Source organism: Eublepharis macularius, chromosome 14, assembly GCF_028583425.1.
Source record: "Eublepharis macularius isolate TG4126 chromosome 14, MPM_Emac_v1.0, whole genome shotgun sequence".
NCBI lineage: Eukaryota > Metazoa > Chordata > Lepidosauria > Squamata > Eublepharidae > Eublepharis > Eublepharis macularius.
Genome location: NC_072803.1, coordinates 46170391 through 46191115, shown reverse-complemented (window position 1 = coordinate 46191115; position 20725 = coordinate 46170391). Strand labels below are relative to the sequence as shown.

Below are 20725 nucleotides of genomic sequence, written 5' to 3'. Positions count from 1 at the left end.
CTTTGAATGAGCTGCTGAAGACTCAAATCCTTCTTCCAGGCACAAGCCTGCTGGACACGAGGGCACCCAAAGACCATTCCGGGGTGGGCTGCTGGTGCTTTCTTCCAGGATTCCCTCGCATCGGGGGTGGGGAGGGGGGCTTGTGCTTGGAAGAAGGATTTCTGTCTTCAACAGCTCATTCAAAGCGCACACTCTCAGGTGCAGCTGTTTCTCTAGGTCCTTTCCGCTTTCTCTTTTCCCTTCCCCTTTGCTTTCTTCTGTCATTATTCTGTCCCATCCCTCCAAGAAAACTTGCGCGACCCTCGTCTCATTTGGGCCGGTTCTAAGTTGCCCTGTGCTGCTGCCGCCGCTAGCACACAGCGGCGGGGCAGGCACGGCAAGCGGCCAGGGCAGTGCGGGGCAACTGAGCAGTCTGGGTGTGCGTGTGCGCGCATGCGCATGTGCACAGGGGTGGCAACAACCATGACGCTGCCCCCGGCCTCAGGCACCAGAAACTCTGGCACCAGCCCTGTATGGAACTCATAGCCACAAGATATTACAGCTAGGGGGTGATTTATTTTTTTTAAAAAAAAAGATTACATACATTGCTGGAAAGGAAGTTTCATCAGTGGCCATAAGAACATAAGAACACAATAAAAGCACTGCGGGATCAGACCTGTGGTCCATCTAGTCCAGCATCCTGTCTCACACATGATTTTTTTTTTACCTTTGGTTTATATTTTTGCCAACAGTTTCGCCTAGGAATGTGCGGTTCAGGTTCCAGATCCGAGTTCTTAACCCAGATTGGGCCCAATTCGGGATGTTTTGGTATTCCCCAATCAGCCTCAGTATTGTTGAAATGATTTAGGAATGCTGAAGCAAAGCTTACCGAAGCACTTCGGAATGCTTCGTTAAGCTTCAGGTAGTGCGGAAGCAGTTTTTCCCTTGCCGTTCCTAAGGAACACCAAGAGGAAACAGTGCTTCCGCTGCTAGTGGGGCTTTCTAGGAGGCTAGGGGTGGCATTTTGCAAGCATTTGAAGGGGACCTACTCCTAACTGCCTTCTCAAGACCCCCCAAGTTTCAGGTAGATTGAACTCTGGGGAGGCCACGTTATGCCCCCCAAAGAAGGTGCCCCTATCCACTGCAGATCTCCATTATTCCCTATGGGGAAAATTGGGGGTAGGGTTCCTAGGTGGTTGAAGGTGGTATTTTGCAAGCAAAATTCACCAAACCTCTAGGAGATCCTCTCCTAACCCTCCTCTCATGGCCAACCAAGTTTCAGAAAGTTTGGACTTCGGAGGGCCATTCCCCCCCCCCAAGAAGATGCTCCTATCCACTGCCAATCTCCACCGTTTCCTATGAGGACCAACCTTCACACCAGAGAATCACACTAACAAAAATTTAGGGCTACACCTCTAATTTAGGGGTGCACACCCCTAGTTTCAGTTGTCTACTTTTTGCCATTGAGTTTGCAATTAATTTACATCATACATGTTGTATGGGTTTTACACAATTTATACAGTATTTATATGTACACTGTAATTTATCTATATGTATAATGCACAATGCTAATGTGCACAAACTGCACTGCAACATGCAATGAGAGAGAAGCTGGCACCAAAATAAAAGAATTGCTGTTTCAATTTACATAAAGGAGACAGCAAAACTGAAATGGGGAACTTCTGGTCAAATCGACTATGATGAGAAATTTGAACTCGGTCCTAGTTTGTAAACAGTAACTGGGTGCAGGCTTGTTGCTTAACACATGATACCCAACTTCATGAACTTTTCACCGCATAGCAACTAACTCAAGAAAGCCATGTCATCTTGCAACATCAACAGTCTTCAGGAAGAAACACAATAAACAAAGAACATCCAGTGAACCCCACTACTGAGACTTTCTCTAAGGCTTGATGACTGCTTCTCCTTGGCAGAGTGGAGCCAGGAGCGAAAGTGGGCCAGAGCAGAAAAGCAAGAAGGCAGGTTCTTAACCCTTCTCTTTTCCACATCTTCCCCTCCCACAACACCCCTAGCTGAGATTCCTTTTTCTAGAGCTGTGCCATTTAACTGCGAAAGCTCTGATCTGAGAGACCAGCATCAAAAGCCTTGGTTTAGGGGAAAGAAGAGACAGACTCTTACCCTATGAAAGTATACTGTGGAGGAGCTTGCTTGCCCCGGCCCAGGATTCGGATATCACAAATGGCAGCCTCGGTGGAATCCCTAGGAATGAACTTAATGCAAAGCCTCTTCTTTCGGAACGCTGTTTCTTCTGCAGGAGACACAGCGAAAGAGTTAAGGACCACATATTCTTCCCAACTTAAAAAAAATCACCTTCTAGCTTAACCCTTTGCCCACCTCCCACAACTAGAACCAAACCTAATTTATACTTTATGTACATCAATCCCCCGTTATGCCTCGAGTCTCCCTCTCCTCTGATGAACTTGCTTAAATTGCGAGCTCCTTGAGACAGGACCAATGGTTGCCAAACATCTTCCCCACGCACAAAACTTCCACCTTAGCAGAGATTTTGGGACCTGTTACCAGTAAAGCAAGGGTTACAGCCATTTCTCCCATCTCAGCTTTTCTGGGAGTTGTACATTGTAGGTGAAGAGGCAACTTTATGCTGGATTCCAACCCTTAGAAGAAAGGGGAAAACGCTGCTTCCCCTCCAACAAGTCCACCCCAACCCACTATGGGCTCCAACCTGTCTCAATCTTGCTTGTGCTGCCCAGAGGTATCCATGACCCCCCTCTTGGCTTCGCTCCCCTCAATCTACTCTGCAGATTCTCTCCTAGGCCCAGCTCAAGCACCAGAATTTTTTATTTCAACACTTAGGAGGATTGTAGCTTTTCATGTGAGTTATATGTTATGTTCTGCTTCTGTAAATTACCATATGTACTGGCAGTACTAGAGAAATTATTAGTACTGATAATCAGTAGCAGAGGCAGCACTAACTTCCCCTGATCAAATGTTAAAAATGTGGCTGTAGCCAAAGCCTGAAAGTGCAACTCACGCGTGTCCATGGTCTCTTGGATGGGGATGAAGCCCACCGGCAGCGTGTCCTTGATGTCAATGAGCTTCATGTCAACCAGGACGTTGCCCAGGTGGCTCTTTAGAGAGAGAAAAGAAGAGCCAAGTCACCCTCAAAAGCAGCAGCAGACTCAGAGCGACAACTCCAGGCACCAAAGAAATGTGAGATGGCCAGCACAAAGGCTGAGTACTTATCAATGCACAAAGCTGAAGGCACATGGAGAAGAAGGGTGGTCTTAGGGCCAATCTGGATGAGCTCCATCAACTCCCCTCCCCAGTTTCAAGCGGAGGGAGAGAGTTAACAATTGGAATTGTGCAATGGCAAAGGTGCAGATACTTAGCTCCTCAAGAGAAGTTAGGGATGCTTGTAGTTCTCTCTTCCTGCTTGCTAAGCTGCTTCCTCAATTGTCCCAGAGTACAGATCTCCAGCTTCTTTCCTTCTTCTCTCTCACACTTCCTGCCAGCTGCACAGCTGTAAGGTTGCCAGCTCTGGCTTGGGAAACTCCTGGAGATCTGGGGGGCAATGCGTGGGGATGGTGGGGTTTAGGGAGGGGAGGAAGCTCTGCAGGGATGTGATGCCACAGAGCGCATCCTTTGAAGCTGCCATTTCCCCCAGAGGAACTGCTCTCCCTCGCCTGGAGTTCAGTTGTAATTGTGAGAAAAGCCCAGGCCCTGCTTTGAGATTGGCAATCCTAGGAAGCTATAATGCTTCACCTTCTCTCTATCTAGGAGTGCAGCTCCCTAAGAATAAATAAAAGATTCCTATGTTCTCTTTGGGTTGTGTAATCCAATCTCATCAGATCTCAGAAGTGAAACAGGGTTGATACGTGAATCGAAGACAACCAAGGAAGACTGGGATTGCTCTGCAGAGGAGGGCACTGGTGAACCACCTCTGTCTACTCTTGCCCTGAAAGCACCTTGCTGGGGTCACCATAAGTTCAGTTGCAACTTGATGGAACACACCAATACACACGCGCACACGTTCTCTTTAACTGCAAAACAACTCCAGTGCATTTCTTTATTTCAAAGAAAATTCTTAACACTGCCAGTATAAACCCTCCCTCTGTCCCTTTTCCCAATACAAATTGGCCCCTGGGGGTGCACCACTTGCCCCAGTTCAGACAGCTTGTACGTTCTGTGTACTAGGACAAACATCACCACTCAACAGCCAAGCTACGTTTGGAAAAGCAGACAAAGGAAGTGTGTTCATTTTAGAATATTTACATCCTACCTTTCTATTTAAAATAAATATTCAGGACGCTGCACAAAAGAAAAAATTAAAAACAGCAGTCCAGTAGAAGTTAAACCACCTTCAGCAGCACCACAATTCTGATCCACTGCAACTCACAAATACCTTGCTTTGGAAAAATTTAGAGTGTCAGGAGAACCAATTACAGGTTTCCAATATCTTCTCTGATTTGGCCCTTAGCAGAATGCCTGTGAGGATCTTTCTGTGGAGAGGATTCTTGTGCTATAGATCTCTTCCATAAAACTGCTGAATAAGAGTCTCCTGTGCATGTGCAGACTGCAGCCTCTCATGACTGAGAATGCTCTTCCACACCTAAAGTCAGTACACAGAAAATTGGACAGGCAAGTGAAAGTTTTTGATTATCTTCCATCCTGTGGTATGCAATGGATCGAATGAATATTTATAAGTCCACATTACCCTCTTGATTCCTCTAAGAGAAAAAAATCTCTACATTTCCCACTGCCACTGTTCCTAGGCACTGTTGGTTTTTAAGAACCAAGAGAAAAAAAATCAACATTTGAATTTTTTAAAGGACACACACCCTTATTTAATCAGATCAACCGCAAGCTTTTTTTCTAGCCAAAAGGGGAACGTTCTTGCAACCTGCAGCCTGACTGCAGAAACGAAAAACCACATCCAGTTCAAAAGTTGGTGGTTTTGGCTGATCTGCAAAATTATCTCCAAAACTGTTACAAGATAGGTGGCCATTGTCAAGGGACTTTTTTTTTTTTGCATGTGCTGCTTCCCAAATGGGTAGATTTGAAAAACTGTCCCATTTGAAAACTTCAAAAAATGCTAGTTGCAATCCACTGTCTGCTACATCTGTGTGATTTTCTCTCTCCAGCCCCTTGATTAATAAGGGAAGACGTTAGTTTGGATTCCAAATACAGTTTCCTGATCCAACTGGCATGCAGGCGTTACTTTTTTTCTTTTTTGGAACTTTTCTTGATTTTGGATCTAGCAGCTAACATATTTAGAGCTAATTAGCCAAATTTATTACATGTGTCTCTTCTGTCCAGATAAAGCTCTTCTGCGCTTTGTTTTGTTTGCGTAAAGCACTGGACACCATTGCTAGCTTAGAAAATAGGGGCTTTTTGCATGCTATCAATTTTAAAGATAAGCCATTCATTTTCCAAGTCATCCCAGTGGTCCATCTAGTTCAGCATCATGTCCTTTGACAGGCAGCAGGTCTCCACATTCCCTGGCAGAGAAAGGTTCTTCCTAACATCCAAGATCTTTCAGCTGAAGACTCCAGCAGTTAAATTATGCATACCTCCCAAGCAGTGATATGAAAATGCACACATATTCCATGATTAGGAGAGATTAGCACTTAGGAAGGTATGCAATGGAGGGGAAGGGAGCAGAAAGTCAGCTGCCCCAACTCAACCCCAGTCTTGCAACATGTCCACATAGAAGCACCCAGTGTTGTAGCCACCCTCCTATGTAGTCAGAACTTAGAGACACAACATTTCTAGAAATTTTGAAGCCATGGAGAAATCCCTCTTTTTCCCTGGGAAAAACAGAAATTTGGGAGAAAATAAAAATGCATACAGTACTTACCTTCCTATCAAACCTAAATTTACTTCCAGTTTGGTGTAGTGGTTAAGAGTGCAGGACTCTAATCTGGAGAACCGGGTTTGATTCCCCACTCTTCCACTTGAAGCCAGCTATGGGACCTTGGGTCAGTCACAGCTTCTAGCTCTCTCAGCCCCCTCCACCTCACAGGGTGGTTTCTTGTGGGGATAATAATGACATACTTTGAAAACCGCTCTGAGTGGGTGTTAAGTCATCCTGAAGGGCGGTATATAAATCAAATGTTGCTGCTGTTGTTGTTATTCACTGTTTTAACAACATAAAATGGCTCATTTATAACTTAGTTAGCATATGAAACTGTACTAATGCCATTTAATAATATAAAAGCCTTGGTTTTATTTATTTAGATATTTATATCCCATTGTTCTCCCCAATGCAGATCCAAAGTAGCATACAGCATTTTCCCTTCCTCCATTTTACCCTCACAGCAATCCTGTGAGGTAGGTCAGGCTGACAGAGTAGGGATTCGAACCTGGGTCTCCCAGATTTTAGTTCGACACTTGAATGCAGTGGTAACTCACCTCACAGCTCATGGAGAGCCACATTCGCAAATCACCATCAATGCTAAGAGCCACATAACCACTGTACGCCTCTCCACCGAACAAACTCATAATAATAGAAGACGTAACTATTTATATAATTATTACTTTGATGATATAAAATATATAAAAATTATATTTATATAATGTTAACCTTTTTAAAGTACCAGATTCAGATTACTTCTGAGCATGCAGGGTCATATCTCCCACTGCTGCTGAACCTTAGCCAGCCTTTGTGTATCTGGAGGGAGAGGAAGGGTTGTGCTAGAGAGCGAGGCAGCTGAGGTGCCCAGAGCAGAATAAGCTGGCTGTAGAGAAAGGGGAATAAAACCTCCACCGCCCCACTGCAGCCAGCTCTTTTTCTGGGTGGCTTCTGTGATGATGCTTTTACCCTCTCCTCTTTGGCGACAGCTTGCTGTCCTCCTGACAGCCACCTGGGTGCCGGCATCAGCATACACAGAGGCTGCAGAGAAGGTTGAGGGTGGTTACTTCCACCCTAGGCATAAGGCATGCACTTTTGGGAGACTCACAGCTTACTCGTCCTCCAGTGGCAGCTGTTTTAAGGTGGAAGTCATCAATTAACTATAAACCCCACCATGTAATGGCCTTGCCCACTTTCCTGGTACATGGAGGAGGAGCCACATTGGGGAACAATGATCAGAAGAGCCACACGTGGCATGTCAAAAGAGCCAGGTATGGCTTCCATGCTACCAAGTATCACTGCTCTACGCATTACACCACATAGGCAAGCATAACTGCATATATACCCAATACTTGAAAGATAGCAGCAAACTTCTGCAACCCATGCCACTTTAGCACGTTCTTTAATTTTTGCCATATGAGAGGTAGGAAAAATAGAAAGTGAAATTGGAAAACAAATTTTGTAATAAAGAAAATAAAATATTATTTGGACAGTTTCATACCGTCACAATAGAAGGGTACTAAGATATTTGGCTATCAATTAAACTTTGTAACGTTAAAACAATGAGCTGTTCACAAATTTATCATCATGAAGCACAAAATTATTCACATTTAAACAATATTCTTGAAAATATCTTTTGGGTCTACAGTATACATCCGGATAGTTTAGGTGGGTAACGTTGTTCTGCAAGAGAACAGCTTTTGAGTCCGGTGGTACCTTAGAGACCAACAAGTTTTTCAGAGTATAAGCTTTTGAGAGTCAGAACTCCCTTCTTCAGATACGAGTAGTCTAAAGAAGAGAGCTCTGACTCCCAAAAGCTTACACGTGTCTGAAGAAGGAAGTTCTGATTCTCAAAAGCTTACACTCCGAAAATCTTGTTGGTCTCTAAAATGCCACTGGATTCAAATCTTGCAGTATAGATCAGAATTATCATTATATCCAGGGCTTTTTTTCAGCAGGAACGTGGTGGAATGGTGTTCCGGAACCTTTTGAAAATGGTCACATGGCTGGTGGCCCCGCCCCCTGATCTCCAGACAGAGGGGAGCCGCGGCGCGGCACAGAGGGAAATCTAAACTCCCCTCTGTCTGGAGATCAGGGGGCAGGGCCACCAGCCATGTGACCATTTTCTCTGAGGGCAACCCACTGAGTTCCACCACCTCTTTTCCCAGAAAAAAAGCCCTGATTACATCTAATTCTGAACTGGGCCATTCAGCATAGATCAAAAAATCTGCACAATGAGGCCAAGCACTGTTCAACAGGCCCGGTGGAAGCCCTAGGTTTGCAGAATAATATGAAATGTTAACCGAAAAAGTACACCGAGAGAGAGAGAGAGAGAGAGAGAGAGAGAGAGAGAGAGAGAGAGAGAGAGAGAGAGAGAGAGAGAGAGAGAGAGAGAGAGAGAGAGAGAGAGAGAGAGAGAGAGAGTTACAGAAGTAATGTCTGCTTCTTTTATGCCACTGAGATCTCATGAGACTATACTATAATGTTGGCAGTCATTTGAGGGGTTATTAGGCAAACTACAGCCAACATTGCTGCAGATTCTAAGCATTAGGTTGTATTAGCACTGGAGGGGGCAGGACTAATAAACATAAAAGACAGGGAGGGAAGATAAAGCTGGATAGTGGAGGACCAGAAAAGGTAAAAAAGGAAAGATGAAAATGGGAACGGGAACAGGTGAAGGAGGGAGGGGGCAGAGGCTGTAAGGGGAAGACACAGACAAAGGTAGCTAGTAAGTGGAGAGAGAGTAGGAAAGGGGAGAGGCTGCAAGCAGTGTCAGGGTGAGGCAGAGAGGAAGTAGGGACATGAAATTCTGCTCCGATCACCCTTGTGGGTACCCAAAATACTGCAGACTGCTTACATAAAATGCTTTAAGCTATGTAATCTCTTAACCTTGTGTTAAAAATCATTTAACTCATTCAAAAAGAGAAAAAAAAGAACGGCAATACAATTTTTTCATCACTTCCATCATAAAAAACAGAAAGAGTCCTCAGATTTTCATGCTATATATTTTGAGTGCGTAAAAGGCTTTTGTATTGTAGGGAGGGGCTCTCAGATGCTTCGCTAATGAGTTAAGGAGGACCATAGACTTCACCACTATGTTGCCTTATGTACTACCTGTTGTCTTAAATATGTGCTCCTATGAGCTACTTGTGCTTCATGTGCTCTAATGTCAGCCCTAGAATTGCTTATGTTCCGTTTCAGCATTTCTTCAACTCTGTATTGGATTCTTACTAATGCTATGTCTGTAACAGTGTGTTTATTTACCCTATGGCATTGTTTATGGAAATGTCCTTGAAACTGACTGTATTAATCTCACGCTGTGTAATCCGCCTTGAGACTCAGTGAGAAAGGCAGACTAAAATGGCCTAAAATAAATAAATAAATAAAACACCTTAAATTTCACTCATTCAAAAGAAATAGCTCTTCCCCCAGTCTTTCTCCAAAGTTTCCAATTTTTACATTGAAAAAACATTGGGGAAAAGCCCCCCTATTTTTCCAAGCCTTCAAATCTCTAGTCAGACAACCTCCAGATCTATCTGTTGACTTGAAGCAGATCTCCCAGGACCAAGGATCTTCCCTAGCGCCTGCTACCTGAACCCCTTATACATGCAAAACACCTCTGCCACTGAGCTACATCCCCTCCTGAGGTTAAATGTCCAACTCTTCCCTAGCCATCATATCTGCTCTCCTTGGAACCCAAATGTACTTGAAAGGCATTCTGAGGGCTTTTAGAGGGTGCACTTAACCCATTAGCCCTAAGTCTGCCTCCCTGCAATGACAGCCAGTGTGAGGCAATGGCTAGAGGGCTTGACCTGGGCCCAGGAGTCCCAGGTTCAAGCCTCCATTCGGCCATGAAGCTTACTGAGTGACCCTGGACCTGTCAGGCTCTCTCAGCCTGACACAAGGCTGTTGTGGAAATAAAATGGGGGAAGCTCCATAAGCTGGCCCGAGCTCCCTAGAGAAAGGATGAAATACAAAAACAGAGAGAGGCAGAGATTCCCCCTGGAGCATGCTGTGCTGCTTGCAGGGACTCTTCTCCCCAATGGCAAGGCCAGCCTCAGATGTTAGTGTATGTTACCTTCCTACACATGCACCTTAAATCGGCTGGTATGTTTGCATATGTATTACTTATTTTAGAGAATTCCTATCCATTTTTCTGTTTAAGAAAACACAGCAACGTGCAAAGCGGCACAAGATAAGCACAGATGAAGAATGTACGACACTAAAACTAATTAATAAACTGCAAGCAATAATCATAAAACAGCTATAAAAAACAGCAGGCAATACAAAACTAAAAGAGTTGTCAATAAAATCTTAAGACCAACAGTTTATTAGCAAGAATTTTTTTAAAAAACAAGGATAAACAGGATGGGAGACCAAAGTCATTTAAATGATCTTTGAGACAAACAAACAAACAAACAAACAAAGTCTTAACTGGCTTCCAGAAGGCTAAAAGAAAGGATGTTATGGAAGCTTCCTGGGTCACTTCCACAGTCTAGGGGCCACCACCAAAAGAGCTCTGCTCTGGGTACTTACTGATACTGCAAGCTCTTAGCGATGAAGCAACAGAAGTACCCACACACCCCTGAACATCTAGCAAGCCCACTGTACATATAGCATACAGGGAATTCTCCATGTGCAGTGTTGTGGGGGGGGGCATCTGGAAATGAGTATTCAACCATGCCAATTCCCCTCTTCTACCTGAAACAACACAGCCCACATGTAAGTTCTGCAAGGACCAGGCTGGAGAGATCAGCTCTGAAAACAAGCCTCCCTAACTGGTGCATTTATTGCATTTTTTACCAATGGAAGTGCTTCATCGCAGAAGGCTTCATGGTAGCATTCTTGAATTGCTACAGCTTTGCAGTGATGCAAGTCAGCAAGAGGCACACTGCTATCAGAGAGTAGCTGCTTTTCATTTAAAGACACTAGAGGAACCAGGTCCCCTAAGCAAAGCTGGAGTAAAATTAAGCAAAGTCTTGTGGTACCTTATAAACAGACTTGTTTTCATGCAGTAGAACCCACTTCATCAAATGCATGAAGTGTGTCCTCAACTGGCAGACATAGATACATACAAAGACATACACTGTCTTAGAGAAAAGGCAAGGTAAACAGTAAATGTGCACTGCAGAGATGTCATTTTAAATAAGCAATTTTTTTAAAAAAATCTGATAAACAGGACCCTTAAGGCCCCCCCAAAAAACTTTTGCCACAACAAATCTATTTGTCATTCAGGTGCAACAATGTTTTGGCTGTAACAGACTTCAGACACTTATTCCACTGGAATATGTCTCAAGATAAGCACCTTGTCATTTGATTGCACCAGTGTTCAGTCATGCCCTGGATCTTCCCGACAGATTTCGGACTGTCTGCTCTACCCACAATGCAACAGGTGCTGATCTTACAAACAGGAGTATTCAGGGCAAAAATATAAGTCACTTACATTCTCTTTAGAAAACGTCCGTGTAAAGCACAAATATCGGGTGACCTTGGATTTAAAGAGGCCATCTTTCCAGAGGTCAGCATCCAACCCATCAGCTGTTTGTGCAACCTGGAGGGGGGGAAAGGCAAAAGCGGGGGGGGGGGGGGGAGGAGAGGTGAGCCACATTGAAGCAAATAGATAGGCACTGCATCCCCTAATTAATGTTGGCCTGAGGCTCTCTTGACACCTCATTAAGTCTCTCTTCCACGGTAGAGAGCCTATGGGAAAGGGAGGGAGTTCAAATACAAGAGGGTCGATTCTAAAAATACTGTCACCAGAGAACCAATTGATTAAAGAGACCCTAGTGTTCAGCACTGTACACAGTAAACCATAACGTGGGTCACTGCTTTTTAGCTAGGTATTTTGTTTTGGGGGAGGGAGGGAGAGGAACAAAACCCTTGTCCTCCTCTGCAGACCCTCATTTGAGAAACCAGGGCTCACTAGGAAGAAACAGAAATACTGCCCCCATGCTCTCTAGCACAAAATGCCCTTCATAAATTTGAGGACATAAAAGTAAGAAATATGGTGAATCAATAGGAATTGTACAGAGTGATGTGAAGCTCTCTGATTGGAAATAGGTCGAAGCAGGTCATGTGGTATTGCCTGACCCCTACTGAAAGCTTCCAGGTCAGACCTGTTGGCCTGAGTTAGCAGTGAGGGGACAATTCAGGAAGCTGGTTTAATAAAGGAAAGGGATTGTACTACTGTGTATAGTACCCAGGGCTTTTTTTCTGGGAAAGAGGTGGTGGAACTCAGTGGGTTGCCCTCAGAGAAAATGGTCACATGGCTGATAGTTCCGCCCCCTGATCTCCAGGGGACAATCTAAACTCCCCTCTGTCTGGAGATCAGGGGGCGGGGCCACCAGCCATGTGACCATTTTCAAGAGGTTCCGAAACTCCGTTCCACCGCATTCCAGCTGAAAAAAAGCCCCGATAGTACCTACTATCTGTTGCTGTACATATTACCCTACTCTGTAATTTTTGTACTATTTAACATGCCACATTAACATTTATGCTTTGTTTCAGCTTTCTGCAATCCCAGTCCTATTGCACTGCTTAAGGGATGTCCCATACTGCTGACTGCATTGACTTACAGTGTGTAATCTGCCTTGAGTCTCAGTAAGAAAAGCAGATTATTAAAATATACATAAAATAGGCAGCAAGTCCCCCTTTCTTACAGTGCCATCCTAAGAGGAGTTTCATTCTTTTAGAATGGTGTAACTCTGCAATGAACGGTATTTTTAGTCTTAGACCGTTCTCCAATACATGAAAGTAATTCTGACCTAACTTACAGGGCTACTTACTGTGAGGATTACTCCAGGATGTGTGGAAAATGCTTTTAAAATTGGTATAGTTCTTTAAGAGAAAAGTTTTATCAGTCAAAGGTGTCCTTGGGAAGCAGGAAAGCACAATAGCCATGGAGAACAGACAAAATAATCCATTGGCCAGACACTTCAAAAATACGAAGATTCAAGGGAGCCATCTCAAAGCTGTATGAGCTATACCACTTCTAGAACCAAGTCTATGTCTAGACAATTCAGCTATTTTTAGCTTTTCTCAATTTGCATTTTTAAAAAATAAAACTGTTAGGAAAGTAACAAAAGAACGATAAATGTGAGAGTCTGGGACTGAACCAGAATCTCTACCATATGTTCTCAAGATGTTACAGGCACCACCTTCAGAGAGGAGCATTGAGAATAAAAAACGCACAACAAAAACCAATTTTATGCAACTAGATTCTTTAATGACAGATGAAACTTCTCTTTTCAGATTGCGCTTCTCTTACCTGAGGAAACTCAAGAGCAGTGCATAAGGTGGTATATTTGATTAAAATATTTTATTCTGTCTTTCCTAGTTAGTGCAAGGCAGCTTACAAGCAAGATCACACACAAGACCAAAACTCAGTTCAAAACATACAATCACCAGCAGCTTCAAATGAAATGGCAGAAAAAAAACCTCCACAAAAACATCCAACACAATTAAATTTTCTTTAGTACAAATAACCCAGCTCAATTTGAAAACATGAGCTTGCTAGAATACTTGTGGAAGTGCAGTTAAAGTGCTGAAAAGCTAGATTTCAGATTCCCACTCATTCATTCTCTTTCAGCCTAAACTAACCCTATAGGGTAGATGGGAAGCTAAAATAGAAGAGAGATCATTGTATGTACTCTTAGAAGGAAGGTGGGATAAAAATGTAAGTAATATTATTAGTGCTGCTGCCGAGATGGTGTCTTCTAGACTGCTTCTAAAATCCATTCCATAAATTTGGTGCTACCACAAAGGCAACTTGGGAACATGTAGAGACAGAGACCACACCACACAAAGAATGGGAATAGCAAAGAGGGACACAGGAGCAGAGTGTACAACTGGCACTAGGGTTCCTAAGGGATTACAACACTACTCAGCACTTACACTACACTTTCAGTTTTCAAAGCACTTCATATACATTTTCATGCTGTAATCTTCACTACAGCCCTGTAAGGTAGGCTTATATTATTCCTTATTAAAGTAATAAAAAGCAAAATTGGCTCCCAGTTGTGTTTTTTATTTTCCAATATGTTTTTCAGGATGCCACATTCCTAAAACAATGGATAAGATCTCCTTCCAGCTTCAGGAAATTATTAACCCTTCCTATGCAGATACTGGGGAGTGGGAGAGATGGCTATCATTTCTGCTTTTTGTTCTAGCAACGTTTTGCAAAAGTTATGCTATACTATAATCACTGTGAAAGCCAAGTTAACTGTAAAGACGTTAATGTAAGGTAAATACCTGTGGTCATTGTTGCACTATAGAAATGGAGGGAAAGGGGGCCATAGGTAAAGTTCCAGTTAAGACTTGCATTCCAATAGCAGAAGCAGAAAACCTTCAAGTGCCTCATTCCCCCCCCCCTAATTCTGTTGTGAAGGTAAAATATTGCTGCAAAATCAAACTAGTAAAAGGTATGTGTGCTCATTTTTTGTTTGTGTGTCTAGTAGAGTCATACGAAGTCAGACCAAAAAAAACCCAGTGTGAAAGAATCTTTGGCTCTTGCAAGCCTAGGAATGTTCCAACAAGAGTTACATAGGTGATAACAAACTTTTGTAAGCCTAGGAATGTTCCAACAAGAGTTACATAGGAGATAACAAACAAATCTGAAGAATTTCACTTGCGGATACTTATTTCAATGTTTAATGGAAGCTGCTTGGGTGTGCCAACACTTTAAAGTTACAAAAAGAGAAAACAAATAATCCCGGTGGTTAATGGATGCAATGTGTCTCACTTGCAAGTCACTTTATAGTGATGGAAGATAACGTGTGCATTACTGACCAATTTATGGCAGACCATACAATGTCTACTGGCTGCTGGTAATTCCAAACGATCACAGTCCAATCCTGAAAGAGGCTTCCTACATTCTGAAGCGAGAGTCAAGATCAGGTGAGACAGATTAGTTAAGAGTGACTTAAACTAGAAGTCAGAAAGTATCCTGGCTGTACTTTGCAACATTTGTAGAATCAGAGTCAATAATCTTGTTTTGTTATTTCTGGTTCCACTGAAGTAATTAGCTATTTCACCCTCTAATTCAGAGACTTGCCATTCTATTATAAATAACACCTAATGCTGCTTACAACAGATTAGAATGTATTAGGGGAAAAAAACAGGAAAAGAAGTACAATAAAAACGACTGCCTGCAGAAATCTAAAACACAGACAAAACGGGAATAAAAATTAAACTTTAAAATCACTTAGAAGTAGTTATTGATAATTTTGGGGGGAGTCCACTGGAATTTTAACAGATAATGTTGTCAACAAAGCTATACCAGGGATTCTACGTCTTGCTACTTTAGTTTTTCTGACTGTGTCTTTTTCTTAAATATTCTCAATAAAATATAAAGAAATCACCCCCACAAAGAAAGAAATCTCAAGTTGATATTCTTTGTAAATTTAAAAATACATTAGTGCACCAGAGGAATTCTAACAGGGGAAAAGCAGAATATACAAGTCTACTGGGCAGAACGGAGGTAGTAGAGTTTTTCGGGACTGTACCACTTCAGGATGACTATGTAAATATGCCCCTCATAATAAAAAAAGGTTTCCTGTTTTAATGGACAGAACACTCAAAACAAATGACACCCCCCCCACACACACACAGCCTAACACACATATGTGCCGCCCTTACCACCGATCAAACATTCATAATACTAATCCAAGGGTATCCAAAGCAAAAGGCACCCCTGATCTGAGGCAGGGGGAAGGCTTTCTGAAAGGCCTGAGAAATAAAATTTCGAGAAAATGCAGTTAAGAAAGAAGTTAGGTCCTTGAACGTCTGGTTCCCTCTCAATTTCTTTTTGTTACAGAAGTAGTACTGCAGCCCAAGTTCTGCTCATGACCTGAGTTCGATCCTAGCAGGAGCCAGGTTCAGGTATCCGGCTCAAGGTTGACTCAGCCTTCCATCCTTTTGAGGTTGGTAAAATGAGTACCCAGTTTCCTGGGGGTAAAGTGTAGACGACTGGGGAAGGCAATGGCAAACCACCCTGTAACAAAAAGTCTGCCAAAAAGACGTCTCCCCATGGGTTCATGACATGGTGCTTGCACAGGGGACTACCTTTTCCCCCACTCAAAGGAGATTATACACAGGAGCTTAAGAAACTCACAGAACCACCTGCCATCTCTGGGCCAAGCTACACATGACGAATGACACTTGAACAGCAAGTGTATTTCTCCCTGTTCACTTGCCCTCCACTAAATCCACTTGCCATTCAAGTGTCATTCGTCATGTGTAGCTTGGCCCTCACTCATATGGGAAAATAAGCTCTTCATGTGTCCTACTTAAAGGCAAACAAAGCTCTAAAGATGGTGGGGAGTGAGTGAGCTATTACTGCAAGAGCTAGCCTCTTCAAGCGCATCTCATCTGTGGCCTATTCAAAAGTAGCTCTAACATACGAAATCAAAGCCAAATTCCCTGGGCCAAAAGAAGCATTGCACAGATATTTCAGTGCAACTCCCCCACCCTCCGTTTCGTTTTAGCAAAACCCAGAAAGTGGGGGGCATGTTCCCTCCTAGTCTGTTTTCCTTTTTATCTTACCCTGCCCCCTCTAAGCTGCTATTCTCCCCGATGAGGCAAAAAAAATCTTGTCTTTGTGCCAGCTGTGTGTGTGGGGGGGGGGAGCACTCAGGGGCAACCAGAGGGAAATAGAACCTGCTAAAAGGGATAAGCACCCCATCCCCACTGGTCATTCCTTCATTATATAAAAATAATTTTTAAAAGGTAAGTTACACGGAACTCCTAATTTTGGACTATAGGGAAGCACTAAGCCCTTGTTTGAGCCATTCAGACCCACATGATGGAATGCTCTGCCATATAAAAACAAAAATCTCTGCACATAGAAATCTAGAAAGTCAGGGAAAAGCCCAACGTGCTTCCACACACTAGCAGAATAGGAAAGTAGTTCTGCATTTATATCCCCTTGTATTATAATATTTGTAGTACATCTGATACTGAAGGCCTGATGTACTACATTTGACACTGAAGCCCTCAGTGAACTCTTTGGGGCTGACTGTCCTAAAGCAAGAAAGTTTCTCATTTTCTGTGCAGAAAAGATACTGGGAACTGCAGCCAGTGCTATGTAGTGGTTACAATGTCAGACCAGGACCTGGAGGACCTGTGTTCAAATCCACACTTTGCCTTAATGCTCACTAGGTGACCTTAGGTCACTCATTATCCCTTCCCCTAATCTACCTCACCAGGTTGTTGTAAGGAAAAAAGCTGGGCAGTAAAAGATAATGAAAGCTACCCTAAGCTTTTGGAAGGAAGGACAGAAGAAAAACCAGTTTTTTAAAAAAAAATCAAAACTGCTGTATGCCTTATTGTGCTTTATTGTGTTATGTCAAATCAGACCACTGGTCCATCTAGCTCATTAGCCTCTACCCTCTCCATCATCACAGGTGGAAAAGGGCCTTTCCCAATACCTCCCACCTGAGACCTCTGAATTGGAAATGCTAGGAACTGAACCTGAGGGCAAAGCACGTGCTCTGTCTTCGAGCATCGGCCTCCCTCCATCAAATGGACATTGCATCAAAGAGACAAGGCTTTATTGTCTGCCAAAGAGAACTCTGTCTAGGTCTTCTTACAAAAGTCTAGGTGTGGTGAAGCCTCAACTTGAAAAACCAAGAAATTTCCTGGAAAACTGCCACACTTTGAAGCTGCTACTGATAATTACAAATGCCTATTTAAAAAATGCCACTCTCAACTTTTGAACTATGGTTTGCTTAGTTTCTTTACATTTGACATGTGATTTGTTACCAAAAAGCACAGAAGGGCTTTTGTTTCTTTAGAAAATGTATATAACACCTCTCCAGATACCCACTTGAAGTGGCTCACAAAGTAAAAATGCTACAATAAAATCCTAAAAAAATGTAAGAAACTGTGAATAATAAAGAGAGACAGGAGCATGAAAACCTGGGATAAATAGAGGAAAATCTTAGCTCCAGGTACCTCTCCCCTAACATCTTTCTTTCCCTCAGGAAAGGATTTAAGTGAGTTTAGGGAATGGAAAGACTCTGGGATATTGTTGATTATTAAAAATGGGACAATTCTGGATAAATCTGTAGTGGAAGAAAGGTTCGGAATTAGGATATCTTGGTTTAGATATCTTCAGATGAAACATCTGTTCACCAAGCTGATCAGGTCCAAGGATTTGCTTCAGCCCCTAACTCCTTTTGAGAAAATGATTTGGAGTGAGAAAGATGGTAAACAGGGTAGGATTTCAACCCTTTATAAATTATTATTAAGGGTGACACATAAAGACCCTCTGCCATACCAAAACAAATGGTCTGATTCTTTAAAATGGGTTTTCTTGGAAGCTGATTGGAAACATATATGGAACCCCCCTTCCAACAAATCTAGTTGCTGGGATATTAAACTACAATTGTACAAGCTGTTGTCCAATTGGTATTTAACGCCACATTTGCTGAATCAGATGAATAGGTCTTTGAGCCCTCTATGCTGGAGATCTTGCAAGCAGGAAGGCACGACCCTACATATGTGGTGGGAATGCCATCTCATTCAGGAATTTTGGAGAGTGGTTCACAAAGAGATATCCAACATGGTGGGTCTTTCGTTGCCATACTCCCCAGAATTTTTCCTATTGGATTTTTGGCCTGAATCTGTGCTAGATAGGAATACCAGATCTCATTTCAACATTAGTTGCCTCTGCTCGTCTGGTCATTGCTGAGAATCGAAAATCCCTCGTAGGCCCATAGTTTAAAAAATGGTATCAGAAAATCTGGGAGCAATATTTGACGGGTAGGATTATGCACAATCCGTTTTTTGGGAACTTGCATATGGTAGTCCCTTTATTCGAGTATGATGTAATATGGAAACCAGTTTTAGATATTTTGAATGCCAAAAAAGTAATCCCCCCAATGTAACCAAGTTTAAACACTTGTTTATTGTAATTCTTGGGGTTTTAACAATTTGCCAAGAGTTGTTTTGATCATTTCTTTTACGGTTTAATTTTAATCCCTTTCTTGTTTGTATTTTATGGTTTTATCATTTCTTGTATTAAATCTTTTTCTTCTTTATTAAAAAAAGAGAGAGGAGCATGATATTCATAAAACAGTCCTCACAACAGAAGCAGATCATTAAAAATAACTGTAAAAGATGGAACACCCTCCCACGACCCCCGGTTAAAACTCTAGATAAACAGGAATTATTTGGCCTGGCACCTAAAAGAAAATAAAGTAGTAGGTGCCAGGCAAACTTCTAGATGGAAGGCAAACTGCTCGTTGTCATCAGTCAGCTGCAACTTGATGGTACTTAGCATCAACATCACATTCATGATACCATGTCACAGAGTAGTGTGGCCTGGATTAGACATATTCTCAATGAATCAAAGTGCAGCTATTAGCTAGGATAGCTGCATGAAGCCCCCATGTTCCTAAGCAGTATTTTCCCAAGTATCAGAAACCGAGATCAGTAATCACTAATCACACATATGCATGATTTCGATGAGGGGTCAAATACTTGGAAAAAATGGAGCTGATTTTGGACTGGGACTGGTTTGGAGAGGGTTTCATCAGCCTATGGAAAGGTGTGGATATATGTGCAATTTGTGGGTAGGGGACCAGCACCAGAGGGAAAGTTTCCATATTGTTTCTTGACTTGAGCATAAAGTGACTGCATATTTGAAGCAAAACACAAGCCTCGTCCCCGTTTGTTTCCAGCACCTGCTACGTTTTGGCAAAGGCAACTGGTTTGAGCACTGCAGGGGTCAGAATGCTGGAAGCAGTGGACCTTCAGCCTGAACCAGCAAGGTGGTTCTTACGAGAAGGCAAGGCAAAGCAGGTGAAGTCAAACAGGGACATGAATTGTGGGTGGAATAAGCAGTGGCCTCAGGCCTGGAGGAAACACCCCATCTCCTTTGCAAACCGTTGTAGCTTCCAATATTATCACCAACAAGGTAATTAAAGCAAGATTGCTCGACCAGAATTGCCTTGCAAATCCAAGGAACAGCAGTGTGCCATATAACTTGCCTGACAAGTCAGTGGAGAAAAGAATGAGACGCACACGAAGTTCCACTGATTGACTGATGGAGGATATTTCAACTAACCCTTTTCCTTAGGCAGTAGGCGGACAGCTTTACATTTTACACTGATGCACACAAAGCAAATCTGAACTCTTTGGCCACAAAAGCAAACTCTTATGCCTAGAACCAGGACCCAAACATGGGTGGAGAGGGGCAAAACAGGTACACTTTAAGGGAGGTCTGACCCAAAAGTCCATTGGTCTGTTTATTTAAGGGACGTCTGACCCAGAAGTCCATTGGTCTGTTAATTACGGTGAACATGCATACAACCTGCATTTATGTGCAAACACCTGTTTGTAAGAAAGAACCAGTGCACATTCACTTTACAAATAAACCAGGGACTAGTACCTAGCCATTATGATGTTTCAATTACACATTCAGCTGTGCATTACTCAATGCACATATTAAGAAAAATCAAGTGTACATGGTACATGGATTGTACGTGGGTTCACTATAACTTGTGAACCGGGCTTCTGACATTTCAGAAATACACACAAGTTCTTCTTTAGGAGATTCAAGAGAGGACTAGGTACGTGTTGAAAGCGGAGGCAGAACCCTATGTTACAAATCTGTATCAGACCTCAAGATAAGATGGCCAGGCTCTGCCCATGCCAACCATAATGCCAGGCATAGAATAGGGGCCCAACCCAGTAGCCTGATTTTGTGGTCACAGCTGGTTAGGTAATAACCTGTCAAAAACGTCTGGATCAGATTCACTACACCAAATTAAGTGGTCTAAAGAGGGAAGCTCAGGTTGACTCATACAAGGCACTTCTGATGTCAAGATATCACCACCAGGTGATTTGCTCAGTCATTTTTTGCCCAGCCCTACTCTAAATTCTTAACCCCTCAGTGACATCAGTAACTCA

The 20725-nt window shown here is 42.8% G+C and overlaps 1 protein-coding gene across 3 annotated transcripts in view; it reads right to left on the bottom strand.

Annotated features, from left to right (window-relative positions):
* The window catches only part of MVB12B (multivesicular body subunit 12B), a 116603-nt gene that overhangs the window by 78345 nt on the left and 17533 nt on the right, over positions 1-20725 (bottom strand). For all 3 annotated transcript variants that reach the window (XM_054997902.1, XM_054997901.1, XM_054997903.1), the window contains exons 3-5: positions 11256-11363; positions 2993-3089; positions 2119-2248 (exon numbers count right to left, since the gene is read on the bottom strand). In XM_054997902.1, the coding sequence (XP_054853877.1) occupies positions 2119-2248; positions 2993-3089; positions 11256-11363 (335 nt within the window). The remainder of the gene's footprint in view (positions 1-2118; positions 2249-2992; positions 3090-11255; positions 11364-20725) is intronic.